At 46.0% G+C, this 19,161-nt stretch overlaps 1 protein-coding gene across 4 annotated transcripts in view; it reads left to right on the top strand.

Annotated features, from left to right (window-relative positions):
- MAP2K6 (mitogen-activated protein kinase kinase 6) overlaps positions 1 to 16,415 on the top strand; it is a 55,434-nt gene extending 39,019 nt beyond the window's left edge. For 2 of the 4 annotated variants that reach the window (XM_071764656.1, XM_071764658.1), the window contains exon 12: positions 795 to 12,082. In XM_071764656.1, the coding sequence (XP_071620757.1) occupies positions 795 to 872 (78 nt within the window). In that variant the 3' untranslated portion in view covers positions 873 to 12,082. Of the gene's footprint in view, positions 1 to 794; positions 12,083 to 16,072 lie in introns of those variants that run through there. The other 2 variants (XM_071764655.1, XM_071764657.1) reach the window with 2 other exon arrangements.
- The last annotated feature ends 2,746 nt before the right edge of the window (positions 16,416 to 19,161 follow it).

Genomic DNA, 19,161 nt, shown 5'->3' with positions numbered 1-19,161 from the left:
TGCAGCCCACGATAGCAAAATGAGTCACTGGTGCTAGCAGACAGGGACTTTGCTGTTGCTGTCAGGGGGCATTTCATTGTGTTTTGTTTTTTTTTTTTTTTTCTCCTTACACATATTTTTCCATTTGTGCTGAAATGTAGGCAAGATTTTCTGGCAGGATGTCTTCCCATGTTGGTCACGATTAAGTAGTTAAACATACAGCTGCGGATGGCTTTCCAGCCGGGATGGCTTTCCTCTTTGCAGTGGTTAGGGGTAAAGTAGCCATCTCCTGCTGTGACTATGAGCAATTGCAGGGAAGAAATGAGACTCAGAAGTCACCAGAGGGTAAATACACAGATAAAGCAGGAAGCTGAGGGAAAACCCACTGCCGTCAGCCTTCCTGCAAGGTTTTCCTTGCTCCCGTTGGAGCTGGTGCATGGTGGGGTGGGTAACCACCATCTGAGGTTACCACCACCTCCTCCTGGGGCACCACAGAGTTGTGAGCCAGTGTGTGCTGGAGGGGACAACATGCTAGAGACAGAGGCAGGGTGTTTTATCACTTTGTCTTGCTTCAGGAGCAGCCCAGCTCAGCCAAGGCAGGATTTAGAGGAAAACCAAGAGGGCGGCACAAATCTGCAGCCTTCGTGCAGTCACCCTGACTTCCCTCACCTGCAAAACATGTAAAGCTCAATATTATGATACCAGTGACAAAATCTTTTTCACAGCCTTGAAGACTGTCCAGAAAGGCTTTAGGTTTGGTCCCCAGCGTCGTGAACAATAAACTTTTTTTATTTGCTCTCTCTTTTCTCTCCCAGCAACATCCTTTCTTCACCCTGCACGAATCCAAAGAGACAGACGTCGCCTCTTTTGTCAAACTCATCCTGGGAGACTGAGAACTGGACTTGTACATGAATTGCCCTTCTGTGGACTGGTGGGTGCAGGGGAGGGGCTCATGGCAGGACTTGTCATGAAAGCACCAAGAGAAAGTCGCCGTGTTTTGTTTTGTTTTTATTCTGAGAAACCCCCGCCTTGCCGAAGTTTTTAAAAGGGTTCTTTGGTATCCATAGTGACATAGAGCAAGCTGGTTAGTGAAATGAATTTTAATAAGGTTGGTAACCTTAAAACAAAGACAAAACAACAAAAAAAAAATTTTTAAGAGTGATTTACATATTTAATGACCGTCAAAATCCCTCTTCCTAACTTTCTCCTCATCCCCCTTCCTTTTCCCCTGAACCAGAATTTGCTTTGTCATGGTAATAGGTGCTATGGTAGTCATGAAGTTGTATGTAGATTTATATTTTGTCCCTTCCATTATTTTAATATTTATGTTAAGTGCTTGATGAAATAGATTTCTGTTTTATATGAGGATGAGTGCGTGGTGATGATGAGGATGCTAACTGAGGCCGCAGCAAGCAATAGTTGTAGGGCTTTGCTGGGGAAAAGGTGTCAAAGGAAAAGAGAAGGAAGTGTCTGTGTTGTGAAAATATTTAATGTGCATCATAAAAAGAATTTATAAACAAGGATCTCAGTTCAGCTACTCGAGCTGCTTGTGTCAGGCAGCATCACTGTAAAGGGGGGAGGCTCCAGCCTCCTCCAGGGTCTCCTCTTCTCCAGACACTGCGCACGGCTGCAGGGCACTGCCAGCCTCCTGCCTGGGGAAAGCCCCAGCCCTGTATCCCAGCAACTCCCTCTGCTATACCAGGCAGGTGATGAGGTCTGGAGAGGGAAGATATTACTGGGATTTATGTCTGGGACAAAAGCCCCAGAGGGAAATCATTTGTCAGATGAGTTGCACAAAGATGGGGAGGAAGCTGCATTGGTCAGTCCCCACCTGCCAGCCAGCCCAGCAGCCTCGTGCCATCTGGGACTCCCTTGGGCTGGGGATGAGCTACTTTGGGCCTAAAAGGGAGTTTCTCTCTCCTTCTCTGTATGGAAAAGGTTAACAGTCTGCATGGCATGGCATCTGTAAAAAAATGGGATATCTCAGTGCAAGTTTCCAGGGCTCTCCTCCCTGTTGGCAGCAATCCCTCTGTGCTTGCCCACAGGCTCTGGGGCTGTGAGCCCTCCCCTGGAGCTGGTGCTGGCAGGTGATTTGGGCCATATCCAGCTCTGCTTGGGATGCTGGGGGCAGCCAGGAATGCTGAGCTCCAGCACAAGAGCTGCAGGTGTCCCCCAGGAGAGCTGCAGCCTGAGAAACCACGCAGGGAAACCACAGCCCACCCATGGCAGGAGCTCATTGCTGTTGGCCAAGTCTTCAGAGAAAAGCTGCTAGCCAAGGGCAAGAGCCACGGGGACTCTTGGGGCAGAGAGGGGAAGGTGGCAGATCCCACTGCTTTTAGGTAGCAGGGAAGAGAAAGGGGGAATGGTGCACTGCAGGGGGTTGCTGTGAGTCTGGAGCAAGGCTCCTGGCTCCAGATGGATGCTGGATTGATGAGCCAGACCTGCAGAGCTCAGCTGTGAGGTGCTTTGCCTTTTTCCATGGCTCCTTCTCCCAACCCTGTGCCCCTGTGTGTGTGTGCAGCTATCCCAGAGCAGGCACACGTGTCTCATACCCCTCCACATCATTCCCTTCCCCATCCATTGCTTCCGCACAGACCCTCAGAGTCAGAGCCCATCTGGATGCATGTCTTGCTCTCCAGTTTTAAAGCTGTGTGGGATGTCATTCACTCAGCCTGGGATCCAGCTCTTTCTCTCTCAGTTCCAGTGGCTCCAGTCTCTGTTGGTGCCACTTGGGCTTCTGGACCAGCCTGAGGACCACTTTGGGAACCCATCTCTTGGAAGGGGGATGGGGAGGGTTGTAGTTAGAGCACCTAACACCTTGCTAAGAGGTGCAAGTGGTGGCACCTCTCGTGCTAGGCACATGCTGACCACTTTGAAGAGGTGCCCCTAGACACTGCCACTGTCACCACCACGGCCAGGGCTGGCAGTGCCTGCAGAGGTGGCTGTGAACCCCAAAATAACACAGCTCTGCCCCGAGCCAGCATCAAAAGAGAGAGGGGAGCATCACTGCTCAGCTGTAGAGCAGGGGGGCTTGGAGAAAGCTCAGAGGAGTTGGGGGGTGTGAGTTTCCTTGCTGCAAAGAGCTCCTGCATTGTGCAGACTTTGGGGAAGAGTTTCCCCTTCCTCAGCCCGTGGTTCACAAGCCTGCTCAGCCCTCCCTGTAGTGATAAGCTCCCTATTCCACTTTGTGTAGGGGGGAACCTTTCAGGTTACATTTTGTTGCAGATGAAACATGAGGATGTTTTACTCCTCAGTGTAATTTTAAGAGGCCTCGCATGGCTCATAATCTGCCCTCTCATATTCCATGGGGTGTGTGGCTGTGTGTGTGTGTATTTTTTTTTTTTCTCTCTCTCTCTCTCACTTTCTCAGAGTCACAGGGCTGTTTTGATTGATTGTCCTCAGCTGCAGCTAAAAGTCCAGCCAGCCACTTTATAGACTTGGTTCCAGCATCAATTCTCGCTTTGAAAAACATGACATTTAAAACCACCCTCTGGTTTTCCTACATATGGATCTGGTGCTTTTGTTAAAGATTAGTTTTGCCTCTTTTCTCCTGGAATATAAGTCTCGTTTGGACACCACATCTCCTTGACCTCAGAGCACCTTTATTTCATGCCATTGTAATTGACAGGTTGAATTTATGAGATACTGTCAGAGTGCAGTATTAATAGCAGATATTAATGTCACCAATAGAAAATTAATGTCAGTGTTGTCTGCAGCAAGTAACCCTCTAGGATGATTCCTACATGCCTTGACACTACACGCTGAGTGCTTTCTTTTATGCTTTTTGCTCTTGCAGTGCTTGGGCTCTCTAATCCCTTTGTTTTAATGGCATGACAATAGAGCATGCAACAAATCACTTCCCTCCAGATTCTCCAGGACTTTGTTCCTTGAAAATTCATCTGCATCAGCCCAGTGTTAAGTCTTGAGTCCGTGTGACCAGTGTGAAAATGCTGATCACCACTGGTGAAGGTGGTTATGGGAGGAGAGAAAGGCAGAGGTTGTCTGTCTGTCTGTCTGTCTGTCCATCCCTGGTGACACGTGTGGACACTAAGCTTGGCCTGCCCCAGGGTTTTCTTCCAGAGAAGCCTGAGCTGGGTGGGAGGAGAGCCAGGGACTCCTGTGTGCTTAAATGCTCTGCAAACATGCTGGGCTACAATATAAAAAAATCAAACTCTTCTCTTTCACTGTATTGTAACCTCTGTGAAGATGAAAAGCCTTTGGTCAGCACTCAGAACTTTGCTTGGCTCTAACAGGAGCACAGGGTTGCCAAGGACAGGCATTGTTTCTGGGTCATTAAACCTTCCCCAACAACCCTGAACAGCCAAGGTGTGAAGGTTTAAAGCTGTTCTTTAAAAAGCTGGTTTGATGCAGGACACAGGGCTGCATGTTGGACAGGTAGGCTCATGGCTTTGCAGGACAGGGAGCAGATTGGATTGCCCTCAACTGGGGATTTTTAAACTAAAAAAATAGCAAATCTTGTGCCATAGGCTTGAAGCAAACCAAAACCACACCAGGGACTGGAGAGGTGAGAAAAGCTGCTCCAAACTCAGCACTGGACCAAGTGTAGGAGTTAATTCCAGCACAGGTACCATTCCCATGGCAGGGAGAGCCTCTCAGCTCTGCCTCAGGCTGTGGTTATTGGGCTGCAGGCAGTGCTGGGCCATGATATTCCTCCTCTTTTTACCTCCTCAGCTCCTGATGTTCCTGCCACCTCCTGGAGGCTTGAGGCTTGGTTGGTCATTGCCAGAGCTCTACAAAGTGTCACTGGCAAGAAAGCTATTTTCTTTGTCCCCAAGAGTCCTCTGGTCCCTTAAACCTGAAAGATGAGTTGGAGGGCATTTGCTGGCTACTGTTTTTAAACACCAGTTTAAAATGCTGCTGCAGTGGGTGAAATGCCCATCTTTTCCTGGAGTTTTTTCCAGGTGTATGAAATTTTACACAGGTATCTATGTACTGTATTTCTGCATTTTTCCTGACTTGTCTGGTTTACTGGTGAGGGAGGGAGGCATTTCTGACTTCTTAAAGAGGTGGGGATACCATTTCTGGAGGCAATTGACTTCTGCTGTGTGATGGTGGGTCACTATTCAGAAATAGCTCTAAAAAAATATATATATATATAAAAAAATAGGCAGTTGAGCTCCCAGTTCAGCAGGTGTCAGGTGCCTGTTGGGTCAGTGCCCCTTGTCTGGGAGAGAAGGGGCTGCCAGGTCCTGTGCACTGGTGCTGAGGACATGGACACAGGGGTGCAAGGCCTGAGCTGGGATTTCTCCATGCTGAGTGTGTACCTGCACCTTTCCCTTCTTTCCTAGACAATTTTGGAAGAGGAAAAGCTGCCTGGTCAGTGCAGCATTGCTTTAGTGGCTGGTCTGGTGTAGTTCAGACAAGGTTCCCACCAGCTCCCTTGTTTAATAGACCTCTTTTTTTATTAAAAACAAACCCCAAGCTCCTCTCTCAGAAAAGACAGCCAAGATGGTATTTTTTTTTTTAATTCTCTTCCATCTTGTTCCTCTTAGAGGAACTCTGGGAGCCTGTCTTGGTGCTTTCACTCTTTCACATGCCAAAGATTGCTACATCCCTCTTAGTTAGGCTCCTGCCAAAGCAGATCTTACAGCCTTGCCTCAAAAATCATCCACTTCCCTGCTCCTCGGGGTTCCTTTTGTTGCTGTTGCTTTTTCATTGAATTTCCTCTTGTTTATTGACATGTCTATTGTTGAGCTTCCTGGACACATGCAGCTCTCTTTTTTGGGTGCAGAAAAAGACAAATAGTTGCCTTCACTGCTCTGCCCCTGCTGTTGGGGAAATACTGGTGATACAATTCCTACAGATAGGGATGGGTCTCATTTAGAGCTCGGGTCAGGGAGGGTGTAAACTGGCATTGCTCCACTGGCTTGGCTGGAATAAAGCCAGTTTTGTCCAGCTGAGAATCTGTCCTTAATGTCTAAACAGTTATTACACACTAATAAAGATTAATGATTGTAAATCCCCACGGATTATACATAAAATGGCAAGTTTTACCCATTAATCTTTATTGCCATATTATAGCTGTTTATGTTAGAGGAGTCCTCTCTCTCAGTACTGAACATCCACTCGAGGAGGTGGGGGCTGAGCACAGGGGAGCTGAAGGGTGGACAAAACAGACCAGATGTCCACATGTTTTACAGTCTGTGTCCTCCCCCCGAGCTGGTTGTTTCCTTGAAAGCCTTTAACCAGCAGCAAAGGATGTATCACAGAGCTTTGTCTGCTTTGCTGGCCTCTGGCTGAGCTATAAAATCCAGATTGTTTCTGGTGAGAAGGGATCAGATCTCCTAATTAATATTTCAGCTCAGCCTTTGCTGGAGCAGATGGATAATATGAAATTTGACATGCACTCTGGCAGTGCAGTGAGATTCCCTCTCCCTGGCTGTGGCTGGAAGAGATGCTTTCTGTGGATAGGCAGCTGTGTCAGTCACAGGTCGAAAGGATGCTGCTCCTTCACATAACCCCACACCACAACAGCACTTTATTTTGCTGATAAAGAAGGCCAGAAAAGGCTCAGCTGGATCTCAGCTCTCATGTGTTTGCAGATGAGGATGGGCACAGCTAAGGAGGTGGTGGTGGTGCCAGTGGTTTGTGTGCTGTATCAATGAAGAGGACCCCAAAGAGAGTGCAGTAAACTGCAAGGGTGGTTTTAATGGCACAGGGACAAGAGTCCTCTGGTAGGGAATCCACTCTGCCAAGGAAGGTCTGGAGTTGGCAATGCTGAAGCAGAAAGGGAGGGTGAGAGAGGCAACCACAGACCCAACCAAGTACATTGCTGGTGGGAGCAGTCTGTGCCCCCTTCTTCTTGCCCTGTATTCCTCCAGGCCCAGATTTGCAGATGGTTTTGCTCACAAGTCCCAGATTGCCACTGCAGCCCCACTTCCAGCAAGAGAAAGAGAATCTAAAAGCCCAAAGAAACCCACAAGGACAAACTGGGAGCAAGCTGATGCTTGTTGCCTGCTGGGTGGCCTCATGCATTGCTGCAGAGCTTGGACTTAAAGTGATGTGGAAAGCATGGGAAAGGCTGAGAAAGAAGAGGATCCATGTTTTAAGGGGGTCTCTAATTACCCCAGTGGTACAAATATCTGATTTACAGGGCACAGGGATAAAGGAATTCTTCAGGGCCTTGTGCAGTGCTGTTCCCCCAGGAAGAATTTTGGCCACATGGCATTTATTACGTGGCCTCCTTTAGTGCATTTTTGCCTCCACTGACACCTTACACCTCAGTCACCTGGACATTTGGGGTTTTAGCAGCTGGGATTTTACTAGCAGCCTTTTTTTCCCTAGCCAGTTGGTCAGAGGGAAGGGAAGAGAAAGGGGCCACCTCTCTGCAGAGCTCTTTAGGGGAAAGGAGCCCCAGGCAGAGGCTCAGTGCCCTGCAGGTATCCAGCCCAAGCCAGAGCTCCTCCCGTGCTCCTTTGCCATCCCATCAAAAAACCCATCCTGGAAGTGGAGCAGCTCTGGAATTGCAGCAGCCTGGCCCTGAGGTGGCTCAGCCTTGCCTGGCAGCCTGGCTGCAGAATGGGCTGTGTTTCCTTCCTCGAAAGGCTCTTGATTTTCACTAAAGGATGGGGCAAAATTCCAGAGGCTGCGAGGTACCGCGAGGATAAGCTGGGAAAAGCTTGGAAGCTTCTGAAAGGCTCTGGAAATAGAGATGGAAATCTCAAAAGATCAGACGTCTTTCGGCCATTTCCAAAGCTGTGTGGTTTTAGCCAGACCTGAAAACCCTTCCTAGAAGTTTATTTCAGGGTATTTTGATTTGTTACTTTCGCTTTTGGGTCTGGCTAAATCCAGGAAACTCAGAATAGTGTAATTTTTCAATAAAGACTAAACACACCCCAAGTATTACTAAACCATTCAGGAAAGTTTCTCTTTGGTTTCCCTTACTGGAATCATTCAGGCCAGAATAGGGTTTGTCCTAATTCAGTCTGGTTTTGCCCCAGATAATTATTATTTTTGAGAAAAAGAAGAGATCAGACCTTGGGCTTTCCAAAACACCGTGACCCGTCACGCAAGGTTACACACCAGATCCTGCCAGAGAGAGGATGGAGATGAGAAGTGCTGCAGTTAGAGGCAGCCAAACTCATGGCTGGAAAGAGCATTCTGGCAGCAAGCATGGCCATGGCCTCCAAAAACATAGGTAGATAGAGTTTCCCCAGGGGCTGTGTGATGGAGTTATCGGGGTCTGCCACGTCTCAGTTTTTTTCCCCTCTAGTAAAAACCATCCAGCCATCTCCGTGTCCTGGAACAGTATCTGAAAGCCTTTGGTATTTCTCAGCTCGGTTGTATGGGGGGTTTTTTTGGGTTTTTTTTTTCAGGACAGATGCTGTGAAAAGTCAGGAAGGGCCAGGTGTCCTCGATTTACACAGCCAGAGTGAAGAGATGTAGATTAAGTGCCTGGTAAGAGCCAGAAAGGTGTGTTTAAAGGTAAATTACAGTTGCTGTCCTAGCTGTGAAGTCAGGATCAGGTTTTCCCATCTACAGGTGCAGCTGCAGAGCTCTCTATCCATTCTTAGCCCAGCTTTATTCATGAATATTGCATAAATATCTAATAGCATGGGCTATTTGGTGGGCATCTGGCAGATTTGGGCTCTACAGGCAGAAAAAAAAATCCTCATTCAAAATACAGCATTGCCAAAATCTTTGGCTCCAAACCTTTCCTGTACAATCTCTATATGAAGTGAATTTCCAGAGCTCTGCCCTGTTTTGTTCCCTTCGTAGTTGTAAATGGAGTGGTTTGTGCTGGTGACAGCTGTCACTGTGCCACTGGGGCTGCTGGAAAGAGTCACAACAAACAAACTACTTGGAATTTTGCATTAATTTTTTAAAATAGCAATACATTGCAGGGGAGCTGCTGAACGTAGTTTCCTGCAAACTGGAATTGTGTTGGAGTAAAACTTCTCATTTCTCATAAAAAAAAAAAATAATAATACAGAATTATCTAAAGATGTCCAAACTCTTCCATTGAAGAAATTACCGTGCTATTAGCAAAGATCCATGTTTAGCATCAAAATATATGAAATTTCTACAATCTGTGTTTTAAGGTGTGAAATCTGCTTTTTTATTTTGAGATAGTGGCAAATTTGCTCTGCTGGTATTGAGAGGGCACAGGCAAAGCACTTGTCTGTTTTGAAACAACAGGAAAGAGAAGGCTTTCCAGCCTGCTGGGATGCAAGTCCTTATTTTATTTTTAGGATTATTTTTTTACAGTAACATCATTTGTTTTAGAACTGTGAAAGTCTCTGCTTTTCTTTACGTGTGGAGGGCTGATTATTCCTTCTCGTGTTCTTATTATTTATTATTTCTTATTTCTCCATTTCTGGTACTATCCAAGAGGTGCTGAAGGCATCTCCCAGCTTGACCTCGAGTTGTGTGGAATCAGTAGCTCCTGACAGCTGGGATGGCAAGTGGCAGTAGATGGCTGATGATTCTTTTAAATTATATTTATAGCAATTTAGATTTTCTTTTAGCGAGCTGCTTTGCTCTAGGGGATGGGGATAAGGAATCTCTTTGTAAAATGGCATTTTTTGGTTTTTCTTTAAACATCTCGGAGGCTTCTAAGGAAACCAACTCTGTGTTTTTAATAGGAAGAGTTGGGTTGGGTTGTAATCATTCCTTTGAGAGGGGATTGACTGGCATCAGGGTTCAGTTCGACTGGTAAAAATGCTTTATGTCACATCATCATTAATCAAAGTGCACTGGAATGCTGAGAGAAGGATCATTTTCTACCTGAGAGATACAATCTGCTTGGTCCAAGGCTTGTGCTGTGCTTTTCCTGTATCCCATTTTCCTGGAGTTTTCCTTTGGCCCTGGAGCCAGGGAGACTCAGGGTTGCCAGGATTGCTTTGAAGCAGGGCTGAGGGCCACCCAGGCAACCTCTGGCCAAGTGTCTGCTCTGGGTCTGGAGGACACAAGTTTACAGAAGTGATGGAGCAGCTACCAGACAGCTGCTTCTTGCTCTGGAAAAAGATGTTGAGGTGAAATCCCCTGAGCATGACATGTGTGAGCCAAGCAGGACTGGGGGGCTGAAAACCATCAGCTTTTTGTTCTTTTTTATTTTTTTCTCCTTTTCCTCTTTGCAAAGGTGCCTTGCTGCTCTTCTGCTTCAAAAGCCTCCCCAGCCTTTCTGATAAAGAATGCTGTGGTGCATCTGTTTTCCAACAGCTTGCATTGGTTTTCTGGTTTGTTTTTTCTTCCCCTGATGTATAAGAAACGTTGGGTAGCAGAATGTGGAATTCATTAGAAGTTCATAAAGCAGGGACCTCAGAAGGATGTGGGTATAAATGCTTTTCAGGCATCTGAGGTGAACTTTAAATGGAGCTTTGGCCCTCATTTGCTTTCTGCTTTTCAAATACCATTTATGAGAAAGTGGAGCTGTCAAAGCCATGCATGAACTTTGCCTTCTTGCAAATAACTTGTCTCAAAGTAAATTGTCAGAATGCACAAGGAACTTGTCTCAAAGTAAATCCAGTAGCTCTACAAAGCTGGGAATGTGTGTTACATTTGTGTGTGTGTGTGTGTGTGTGTGTGTTGTGCAGGGGAGTGAGCAAGTTACCATTTGGGAGGTGTAAAAAACACAGTGCAAGTGGGTTTTTTTTTTTCAAAAAGTCAGTGTAAAATATTTATTTCTTGGCGTGAGTACATCAGACCACATCTCCCACCCTTCTTCTGATTGCTTTGTGTTTGGTTTTGTTGTCTCAGTCTTTGCTGCCCTCTTTCCTCTGCAGTGCTGGTGTCTCCCTGGCAGCCCCATAACCTCACACAACCCCTCTGGCACTGTGCAGGGAGCTCCCAGGAGCACAGACCCTGCTGCTCCTCAGGAAAAGCACTGGTGTTCCTGTTGAGGAGAGGAATGCCAAGGGGAGGATGAGATGGAAAGGCAGGGCACTGCAATGTTGGCCATTTTTGATTTTTAGCCTTGCTGAGGAGACTCTGTCTTCAAGAGAATGAAAATTTCCCACACCCCAATGCAAGATCCTGAGTCCCATGTTTGGGGGAGGGTGCATTGGTCCAGAGACAGCAAGTTTGGAGAAGGCCTTTCCCTTCCTTGACAAGTTCTTGTGAAGATGTACTAGTGGTATAGTTAAAAGAAATTATCTGTTCTCATCTTTGTGAGGTGGCACCCAGGGGCTTGTCAGTGCTGGTTTAGGTCCCCTGGGGCTTTGCCAGGGATTCATAGCAGTGGGGTCTCCATCTCCATCCCTCCCAGCTCCTCTGCCACTCTGCAAGCAGGTAAAATTTCATCACTCTGATACTGCAAAGGTCGCAGGGTCCTCCCTGTGCTTGGGTCACTTGGGTGGCTGCCCAGCTGCTGACCCCAATGGCTCCACATCCACTCTTAATGCTTCTCTTAACCTGTGTGTTGTCTTCATTCATCTCAGAGCTGTTGTTTGTATCATGAAGATGATAAATAGTAAGGGACTGACAGTAGGACCACGTGTGTAACATTAGGTAGGCTTTTATTTAATGTTGTCATTTTAATGAGATGCTTTTAGGATCCGTGTTGTACTTGGATTAAAGATCCTGGTGGAAGAGTTGAACTGGTATTTGTTAACCCCGACTGCCCCAGACCCTTCCCCTCCACCCTTTTGATGAAAAAGAAAAAAAATTAAATTGGGAGAATATCTCTAACTTGACAAAAAAAACCCCAAACCCTGCTGGTGGAAAAGAGGATCTTCATTGCTACGTTTTGGTTGTATTTCTCAGGATATCCAAAGTTTTTCTCACTGCTGCTGAGAGAAGGGGACAGTACACCTTTTGAAACTTCAACCACTGTAACCGGTTGCCAGATGTGTGTGTGTGTGTGTGTGTGTGTGTGTGTGTGTGATAAACTCAGCACTGTGTGTGCGTGTGTTCTGCTGAATATTGTGTGCATCTATGAACTGCTTCAAACAAACTGCCTGGAAGTCAGAACCAACCACCTCTTTCCAGTCATATGTTTGCCGTGACTTTTCATAACCACACTTGAACTAGTGGTCTTGGATTAAATATTCAAAGAGCAGGGCATCTTTATAGCAACGGTATGTCAGTCGAATTAGGGGAAAAAAATGTACACAAAAAATAAAATAAATGAGATTTAAAAGGAGTGTGCTGTCTGTCTACCTGTATTTACCCAGGGGGAGTAGGGCCGGTTGGTGCGGGCTGGCTTTGTGCTGCTCCTGCTTTTCCTACGGAAGGTTTTTAGGGATCAGCTTACTCCTAACAGCTTATCCTACGTTACCGAAACCCTGGGACTGCTCAGCCTTCTCTACAGAATAATTTTCAGCCTTTCTGCCCTTGGTTTTTGCTTTCTGCACTTCTGCTGGCGAGCTCAGACACATCCACATCCCCTCCAGCCCACATCAAAGCCTCTCTGGCAGGGCGCTGGTGTGACGAGAGGGGACGGCTTCCTGCCCCCCTCCAAAAAACAAAACAGCTTTCCAGCAGGGCTAAAGGGGGGGCTGAGGGGCTGCAAAGGGACACAGCCTCCTTGCCCAGCCCTGTCTGGGGGTGCTGCTGGGCTTGGCAGCTCTCTCAGGGCCCCGCAATGGGATTTGTGCAGCAGCGGGCTGGAAAACAGACGTGGGGCTTTGCTCTGCCTTTCCCCGGGTCCTGGAGCCAACTCTTGGTTCCCTTGCCAGCCCCATCACTATTATCTGCAATTAAGCCTTGTATTTCTTGAAAGGTTAACTATTAGGCTGTGCGTTTGTCATGAGGCAAAGCCAATTTTCACCCTTAATTTATTAGGCTGAGTCAAATAGCATTTTGCTTGAGTAAAGCATGCTGGTCTGGGTCATGCTGAAACATGACTCGCTATTTCCCTCTTTCTCATGTAAATAAAATTATCCTTCCATGTGTATTAGAGTCTCTAAAAGCAATATATCAGCTCCCTCTGCTGATTCTGCAGTCCCACTAAAGGCAAAAGCCCTGCTTGCAGAGCTGATGCACTAAGAAGCAAACTGAATAAAATCAGCTCAGTTGATAGAAAAACCTTTAAGGGCACAGGAAAGGAATCAATGTTTATTGCATGGAAGAAAGTGCAATGGGTTGGGCTGGAGGCTTCCAGCTTGCAGGGGGAATGTTCCCCAGTGTCAGTGATGGGAATGCTGGTGATATGGAGATCACCATAAAAATGTCCAAAGGGAAGAGCTGCAAGAGGCACATAACCATTTCTGGGAATCCTCAGCAAAACAGCTGCTGAAGTTTTATCTGCACTCTTTACGTGTGTGTGTGTATATGTGTGTTCTCTTTAAAAGGAGAAATTAAGAGCTGGACTTTTATTTTATCAAATCAAATTACCCGTGTCTGTTTGGGATATTTATGCATCAGTCCTTTTTTTAAAAAAATGTTGTTTTATTTGAGCTTTATCTCCCTGTAATCAATTCCAAATACAAAACTATTTTTATTGCTGAAATGCAGCAGTAATTTATAAGACATAGACAGAACGCACATGAGATGCCAAAAGCAATTTTATGGACCCTCTTTCGTTGTCATCTACAATGCATCAATTCTTGCCTTCACTCTCCCATCAATTTTAAAAGCCCCAAGGTGAAAAAAAAAAAATAAATAAAAAGAAGTAAGTGTAGTGAAGCAGCTGCCAACCCCTGAAATAGTTCAGAGATATGTGCTCACCTTTGGGACAGAGTTTGATTGAACACAGCACAATAATGTGAGCTGTGCTGAGCTTTGTAAGAGTTATTTTAGTTGGCAAAGTGGCAGATCTTGTTCCCTACGTCTTCCTTACCCACTCCACAGTGTTTTGTGTAGATGCTGAAACTGGAATTTTCACAATTTCGTTGTGAAATCATGTCCTGCATTATCCCAGCTAACATCACACTGAAATGAGGAAAAAAGAAGAATGAAAGTTGAGGTTCTCACAGCCAAACTCCAGCCCTGTGACAAGGCACTGTTGAAACTTGTCCAGGCTAAAACATGTCTTTTATATGGTCCTTCTTTGGGTTACTTCCCCCAAATGGAGTCACTGACACTGCACATGACTTGCAGGACCAAGGTTGGGTTGACAGTGGCTTCTCAGATGTTGTAGGTACCTCTCTGAATCCACTCTGACCCCAACCAAAGGTAAGATTTTCTCAGAGGGAAATGCACATGAAGCTGAAATAAGGTCCCAAGTGCCTTTTAGCAGAAACAGTCTCAGGGAATCAAATTTAAAAAAGAATATTTCCCAGAAACTGGAGCATTTGGGATGAAGGGACTCCTGTAAGGCCATTTGGTCTCACACCCCTGAAAGACAAGGGATTTGGCCTTCAGCCTTCTGTATTAATAATGGGGATAAATTTTCCACTAAAAGCTTCCTGAAATCCTCCAAGCTATGAAGAGGTGGCTGCTGAAATACCTTTGCCTGGGCACGTGTGAATATACACACAACTTTGTGGAGTGGTTTCATGTATCCCAAGAGCAATCCTCCAGCAGAACAAGGAGCAGACCTGGAGAGACATCCCTGCCCCTCTGGAAAATACCTGAGCCCCTGCAAGTGTCCTTCCTCTTTTTCTATATATGTGGAGCTTGCTGAAACTGCAAAGAGGTGATAAGGGAAAAGCAAATGCTGAGGCATAAACAATTTGCAGTTGTTAGGAATTAAAAAATTGGCTTATAAACCCAAGTTTCTAAAGAAATGCATTGCATCTAGAGGTTAAAGGTACAGGTGGTTAAACCTGTTTCATTTGCTTGCCAAACCCTACTGATGTTATGAAAGGAACAGCCAAACTGGGAGTATCTTAGTCTTAAATTTTAGTATCTTAGTCCCATTTTAATACCCAAGGATTGCTTTTTAACATGTTGACACGAACAGGTCTCTCTCCATGGGCTTCTCTCAGCCACAGGTATCAAAAAGAAATGGAAGATGCTTACAGAGCAGTAAGAAATCATTCCTGGCAAACATTGCTAAGGCACTTTACTCATTTGCCTGCCACTTTCACACTGGAGTGCTTTGGGGAAATAATAACAATAACAATAATAATAAACAATAATAATAGTAACCCATTTTGAAGGATTCATTACTGAAGCATTTTGCATGCAGATTACTTCAGGCTTCAACATTGGGACTCTGGGCTAGGTTGGGAGCTGAGGGCCAAGATTTGCTGATTGAGATCAGCTGGCTGGGGGGGGGAAGGAATCCAGATGACTTCACTGGAGGGATGGAACTCAAAGCCTTTTGGCTTCCCTTTGGCTGCTTTCTGAACTCCACCACGGGGCCAGCTCCTTGGGCTCTGCTCCCCTCGCCGGGTGATGCTAACGGGGTGGTTTGGAGCATCAGTGTCAGCAGCCCAGACATTCTGGGTGAGAAAAGAAAAAAGTCTGACTGAAAGCTAAAATTAGTCCCCAAAACACCCATCCACACACCTCCAGCTGACCCATGGGAGCGGGGCTGAGTGCTCTCTAGCCTGGCCAGCTCCTGGGGGGTTTTTTTGGGGGGGTTGAAGCATGCCTTTGGGCAGAGCCAGCATTCCCAAAAGCTCCAGCCCTGTTTTCCCTGGGAGAGGCAGGTCCTCAGGATGTCCTCAGGCTGCCCAGGGGTGATGTGCTGTCTGACACACCAGGAGCAGCTCCACTTATCAGCCATTGGTGGTTGAAGCCTCACCCACTGGATGTATCCCCGTGGGAAGAGAGGGACCTCCCTTTCTTCCTTCTTTCCGAGCCCTAACCTTTCATTTTCCAACGCTGATTGAAACCAAGAGTGGAAATAAGAAGTCAGAGCTACTCTCTGTTTTCCTTCCCCTCCCTTCCATTATCTTCTTTCTTTTCCATCCATCCTCATTTCACATGCCTCTCAGATTGCATCCCCCTGGTTCTTATTGACCCAGACCTAATTCCTTATTTCCAGAAATGTGTCATGAGCCCTGCCTTTGAGTCATTGGCATCTTGCTTTCCAGGCTCACCTCTTTGACCATGTTTTCCTACAAGAGATAAGGATGCAGGGTTTGTGGAGTAATCTCAGCAGGATGCCTGGGTTTCATTCATAGATCTGTTGCCTCTGCCTCATTATGGAAAATCAGGAGAGTTATTTCACCTTTCAGTCCCTCACCTCAGTGTCACCATCTGTAAAACAAGGCTAATAATTGTTATCTCTTCCTTGCAGGAGAACTGGGAAGCTTTGCTAATGACCATCTGCTAAATGTTCTCAGAGCCTCACATGAACATTTCTACTGAAGTGCAAATTATTATTAGAAACTAGGGATTGTTACTGGATTGATATCAAATCATTGTCGACAGCTTCTCTGCAGGGAAAACTTAGGCTCAGCCAACAAGAACAAGCTGCATGTTTTGAAGTTGTGCAGTTGATTATATTGGCTTTCATCTTCTGGTAAGAGGATCCTCTGCCATCTGAACTCTCTGATCTCTGGGAACACAATTCATCCAATCAGTCTGGATGAAAATAAACCTTCTCAGACAAAAAAATAAAGTATCCACCTGAGATCATAGGATGATGGAAGATGTCAATTAATTCCCAGTCCTTAACTCTTGTAAACCCAGAGTTTTTCTGGCCCACCAGGCAATGCTTAAGAGGCTGATACAATGCAGCCATTACACCATCTCAGGGTTGCAAAGGGCTCAATTATAATTGAAAACATGCAAATATTTTACAGTGAAATTGGTGCCACTGAAGGCTTCTGGTGGATTTTTGTTGGTCTTGTGACAGCATCCAGAGGTTTGGGATACCAGGAGAGATCTCAGCTGCGGCTCCTTCCCAGCATCAGCCAGCCTGGGACTCCTCTCTGCTGCTCCTGAACCTCACCTGGTTTATTTCCCCCTAAGTCATCCTCAAGTTGCCCACCCTGCTGATAGATTTGGTTGCAGAGAGAATCTTGAAACTGAAAATACACAAGTGGTGAGGCTTGGGAACAGCCTCAGGGCTTCCCCCTCCAATGCCATTACTATTATGGGCACTGTCTTAGTTTGCTGGGTTTAAGGAAAACAAATGTGTTTTAATGATGCTATCCAACATGATCAGCAGTGCTCTACTCAAAAAAACCTTTCTGAAGCCCTGCAGGGAGGCAAAGAGATGAGTCTGAGCTCTTGGGAGCTGCACAGGGAATATAAATATTCTCTGTGTGACCATCTGCAGCACACTGGGATCTCTGGAGACAGGACTTGGGTCTCTTGTGCAGTGCAGAGCATATTAAAAATGAAAAAAAAAAAAATCCCAGTAATTTTTTAATTAAAAAAGGATAATAACCTCTTGTGTTAACATTTTAAAAAGCGATTTTCTACATTTAAAAATATACCTGTAAAAGAATACATGCCTTTTGGCTGTTTCCTATAATATGTAACTTTGGTCACATGGCTCTCATTAAGACACCAGAAAATGTCATAAACTAGCATTTATAAGCTCAACATGGGAAATTTCTGTATTTTTATTTTGAATTTATAATCCCGGTCCAAGATTTACTGAAAGATATGAAACTTTATTTGAGGTTTTTGGAAATGGAAATGTTTCTGAGCAAAACAGTCTTCTTTTGGTAAAAACTCCCATCTGTTCAAATTTTGACATTTTCTTCAGGCAAATTTTTTTTTTTCCCCCCCCTAGAAATATGCAAATATTAAAAAGGAAAAATTCTGGCTAAGGGAGCAGTTGCAAAGACTTCAAAAATGTAATGTTATGAAATAGGAAGAGTTTTAGAGCAAACTCCTCCAAGCGGGTGGCAGGAGGAACAGGCGCTCCCAGATCCCTGCCTGGAGTTCCCACTTGGAGTTCAGTTTTGCCCTGAAGAAGAAGATTGAAGGCAGGGAAGAGATTGACCTCATCTTTTTAACACCCAGGCTTGAAGGATGCAGCCCCAGGGAGTTAATAATTCCTGCTGCCCAAGGACATCCCCAGGAACTTCACCGTTTCCTCCGACCTCGCATCAAAGGTCAAGCTCTAAAATTTGAGATGGAGTGGGCAGGATTTATCCCGTGATGAGACAGGGATTAATGCCCATCATTCCTCAGCAATCTCAGCATACAAACAGCAGCTCCAAGCCTGCTTCCAGCAGCCAACTCTTTTCCCAGCTGGCTGCAGGTGGCAATACATTTATTTCTGTTGGTGTCTCAGAGCAGGAGAGCTCTCCCTGAAATGCTCTGCTGGGGAGGATGTTGCTCTCGAAGAAGAATTACATCAGGGGAGAAACATCATAAGCATAATTGCAGGGGAATGGGTTAGGAAGGGATCAACTAGGTTTCCTTCCAGTGGGAATGGCTCGTTTCTAAAGGCAGCTGCTGGGATTTTGCAGCTTTGCCTTCTCAGCCCCTGCCCAGTCTGTGCCAGGATCCAGGCGGGGAAGTCAGCTGGAAGTGGAGCAGCATCCCCAAGCTCTGGGACACATCAAGGGGTGGCTTGGAAGTAGAAAGGATGAAATGAGGCGTCTTGAATGCTCCCTCCTGTGCTTCTCCTGGGAGGAAGAATGCAGACCTGCAGCTCTCCCTCCTTCCTGAAGGAAGATTAACCAGAGCAAACCATAGATGTAGTAAGTCATGATTTATGGCATCCCAAAGTGTATTCCAGTGCCCTTACAGTGTCCCTGTAGCAATCCCCCTGCTCTAAATGCTCAGACAGGGCTTTACTCCTAACTAAAGGCATTTGTAACAAGTTGTTGTTTTTTTTTGTTTTTTTTTTTTTTTTTTGCATTGGGGTTTCACTAATCAGCCCCTGTGCAGGGACTTTAATCCTGGGAGATGGAGGGTTCCTGGGAGAGGCAGAGCAACCTGGGAACATGGGAGGGGAGCAGCATCATCCCTCTGAAGATGGAGAAATCCCTCTGGAAAGGGAGCAGCTTTGCCAGGAGGGCAGGAAAAGCTTTGGGAAGGGCTCTGATAGTGCACAAAGGGGTAGCAGGGAGCTGTCAAAGGGGATCTATCTCAATCAGGTTGTGTAGGGCTTGGGCTCCCTTGGTTCTTGAGCATCAGCCCTGCTGCTGGAGGAGGCAGTGGTGCCTCCTGCTCTTCAGAAATGGCTCAGAATCTTTCATCCCTATTCGTGCCTCCTTGGGCAAACAGCTCTCATTAGCTCTGCTGGGGGAGCAGGGCTGTTATGAAATGGTCACAGAGAGCAACTGCTTTCAAATAATATTGCCTGATGCTCACTGTGCTCTCCCTCAGTTAATAACAGTTTAATAACAGGTTGATCAGCCCTGAGTGGTGCCACTATGAATTCACCCCGTGGAGCACACGCAAGAGCCAGCCCCAAAA

The sequence above is a fragment of the Heliangelus exortis genome, chromosome 20 (genome assembly GCF_036169615.1).
Source record: "Heliangelus exortis chromosome 20, bHelExo1.hap1, whole genome shotgun sequence".
Taxonomy (NCBI): domain Eukaryota; kingdom Metazoa; phylum Chordata; class Aves; order Apodiformes; family Trochilidae; genus Heliangelus; species Heliangelus exortis.
The sequence above is the reverse complement of the archived record's forward strand: the minus strand, read 5'-3'. Positions and strand labels throughout refer to the sequence as shown.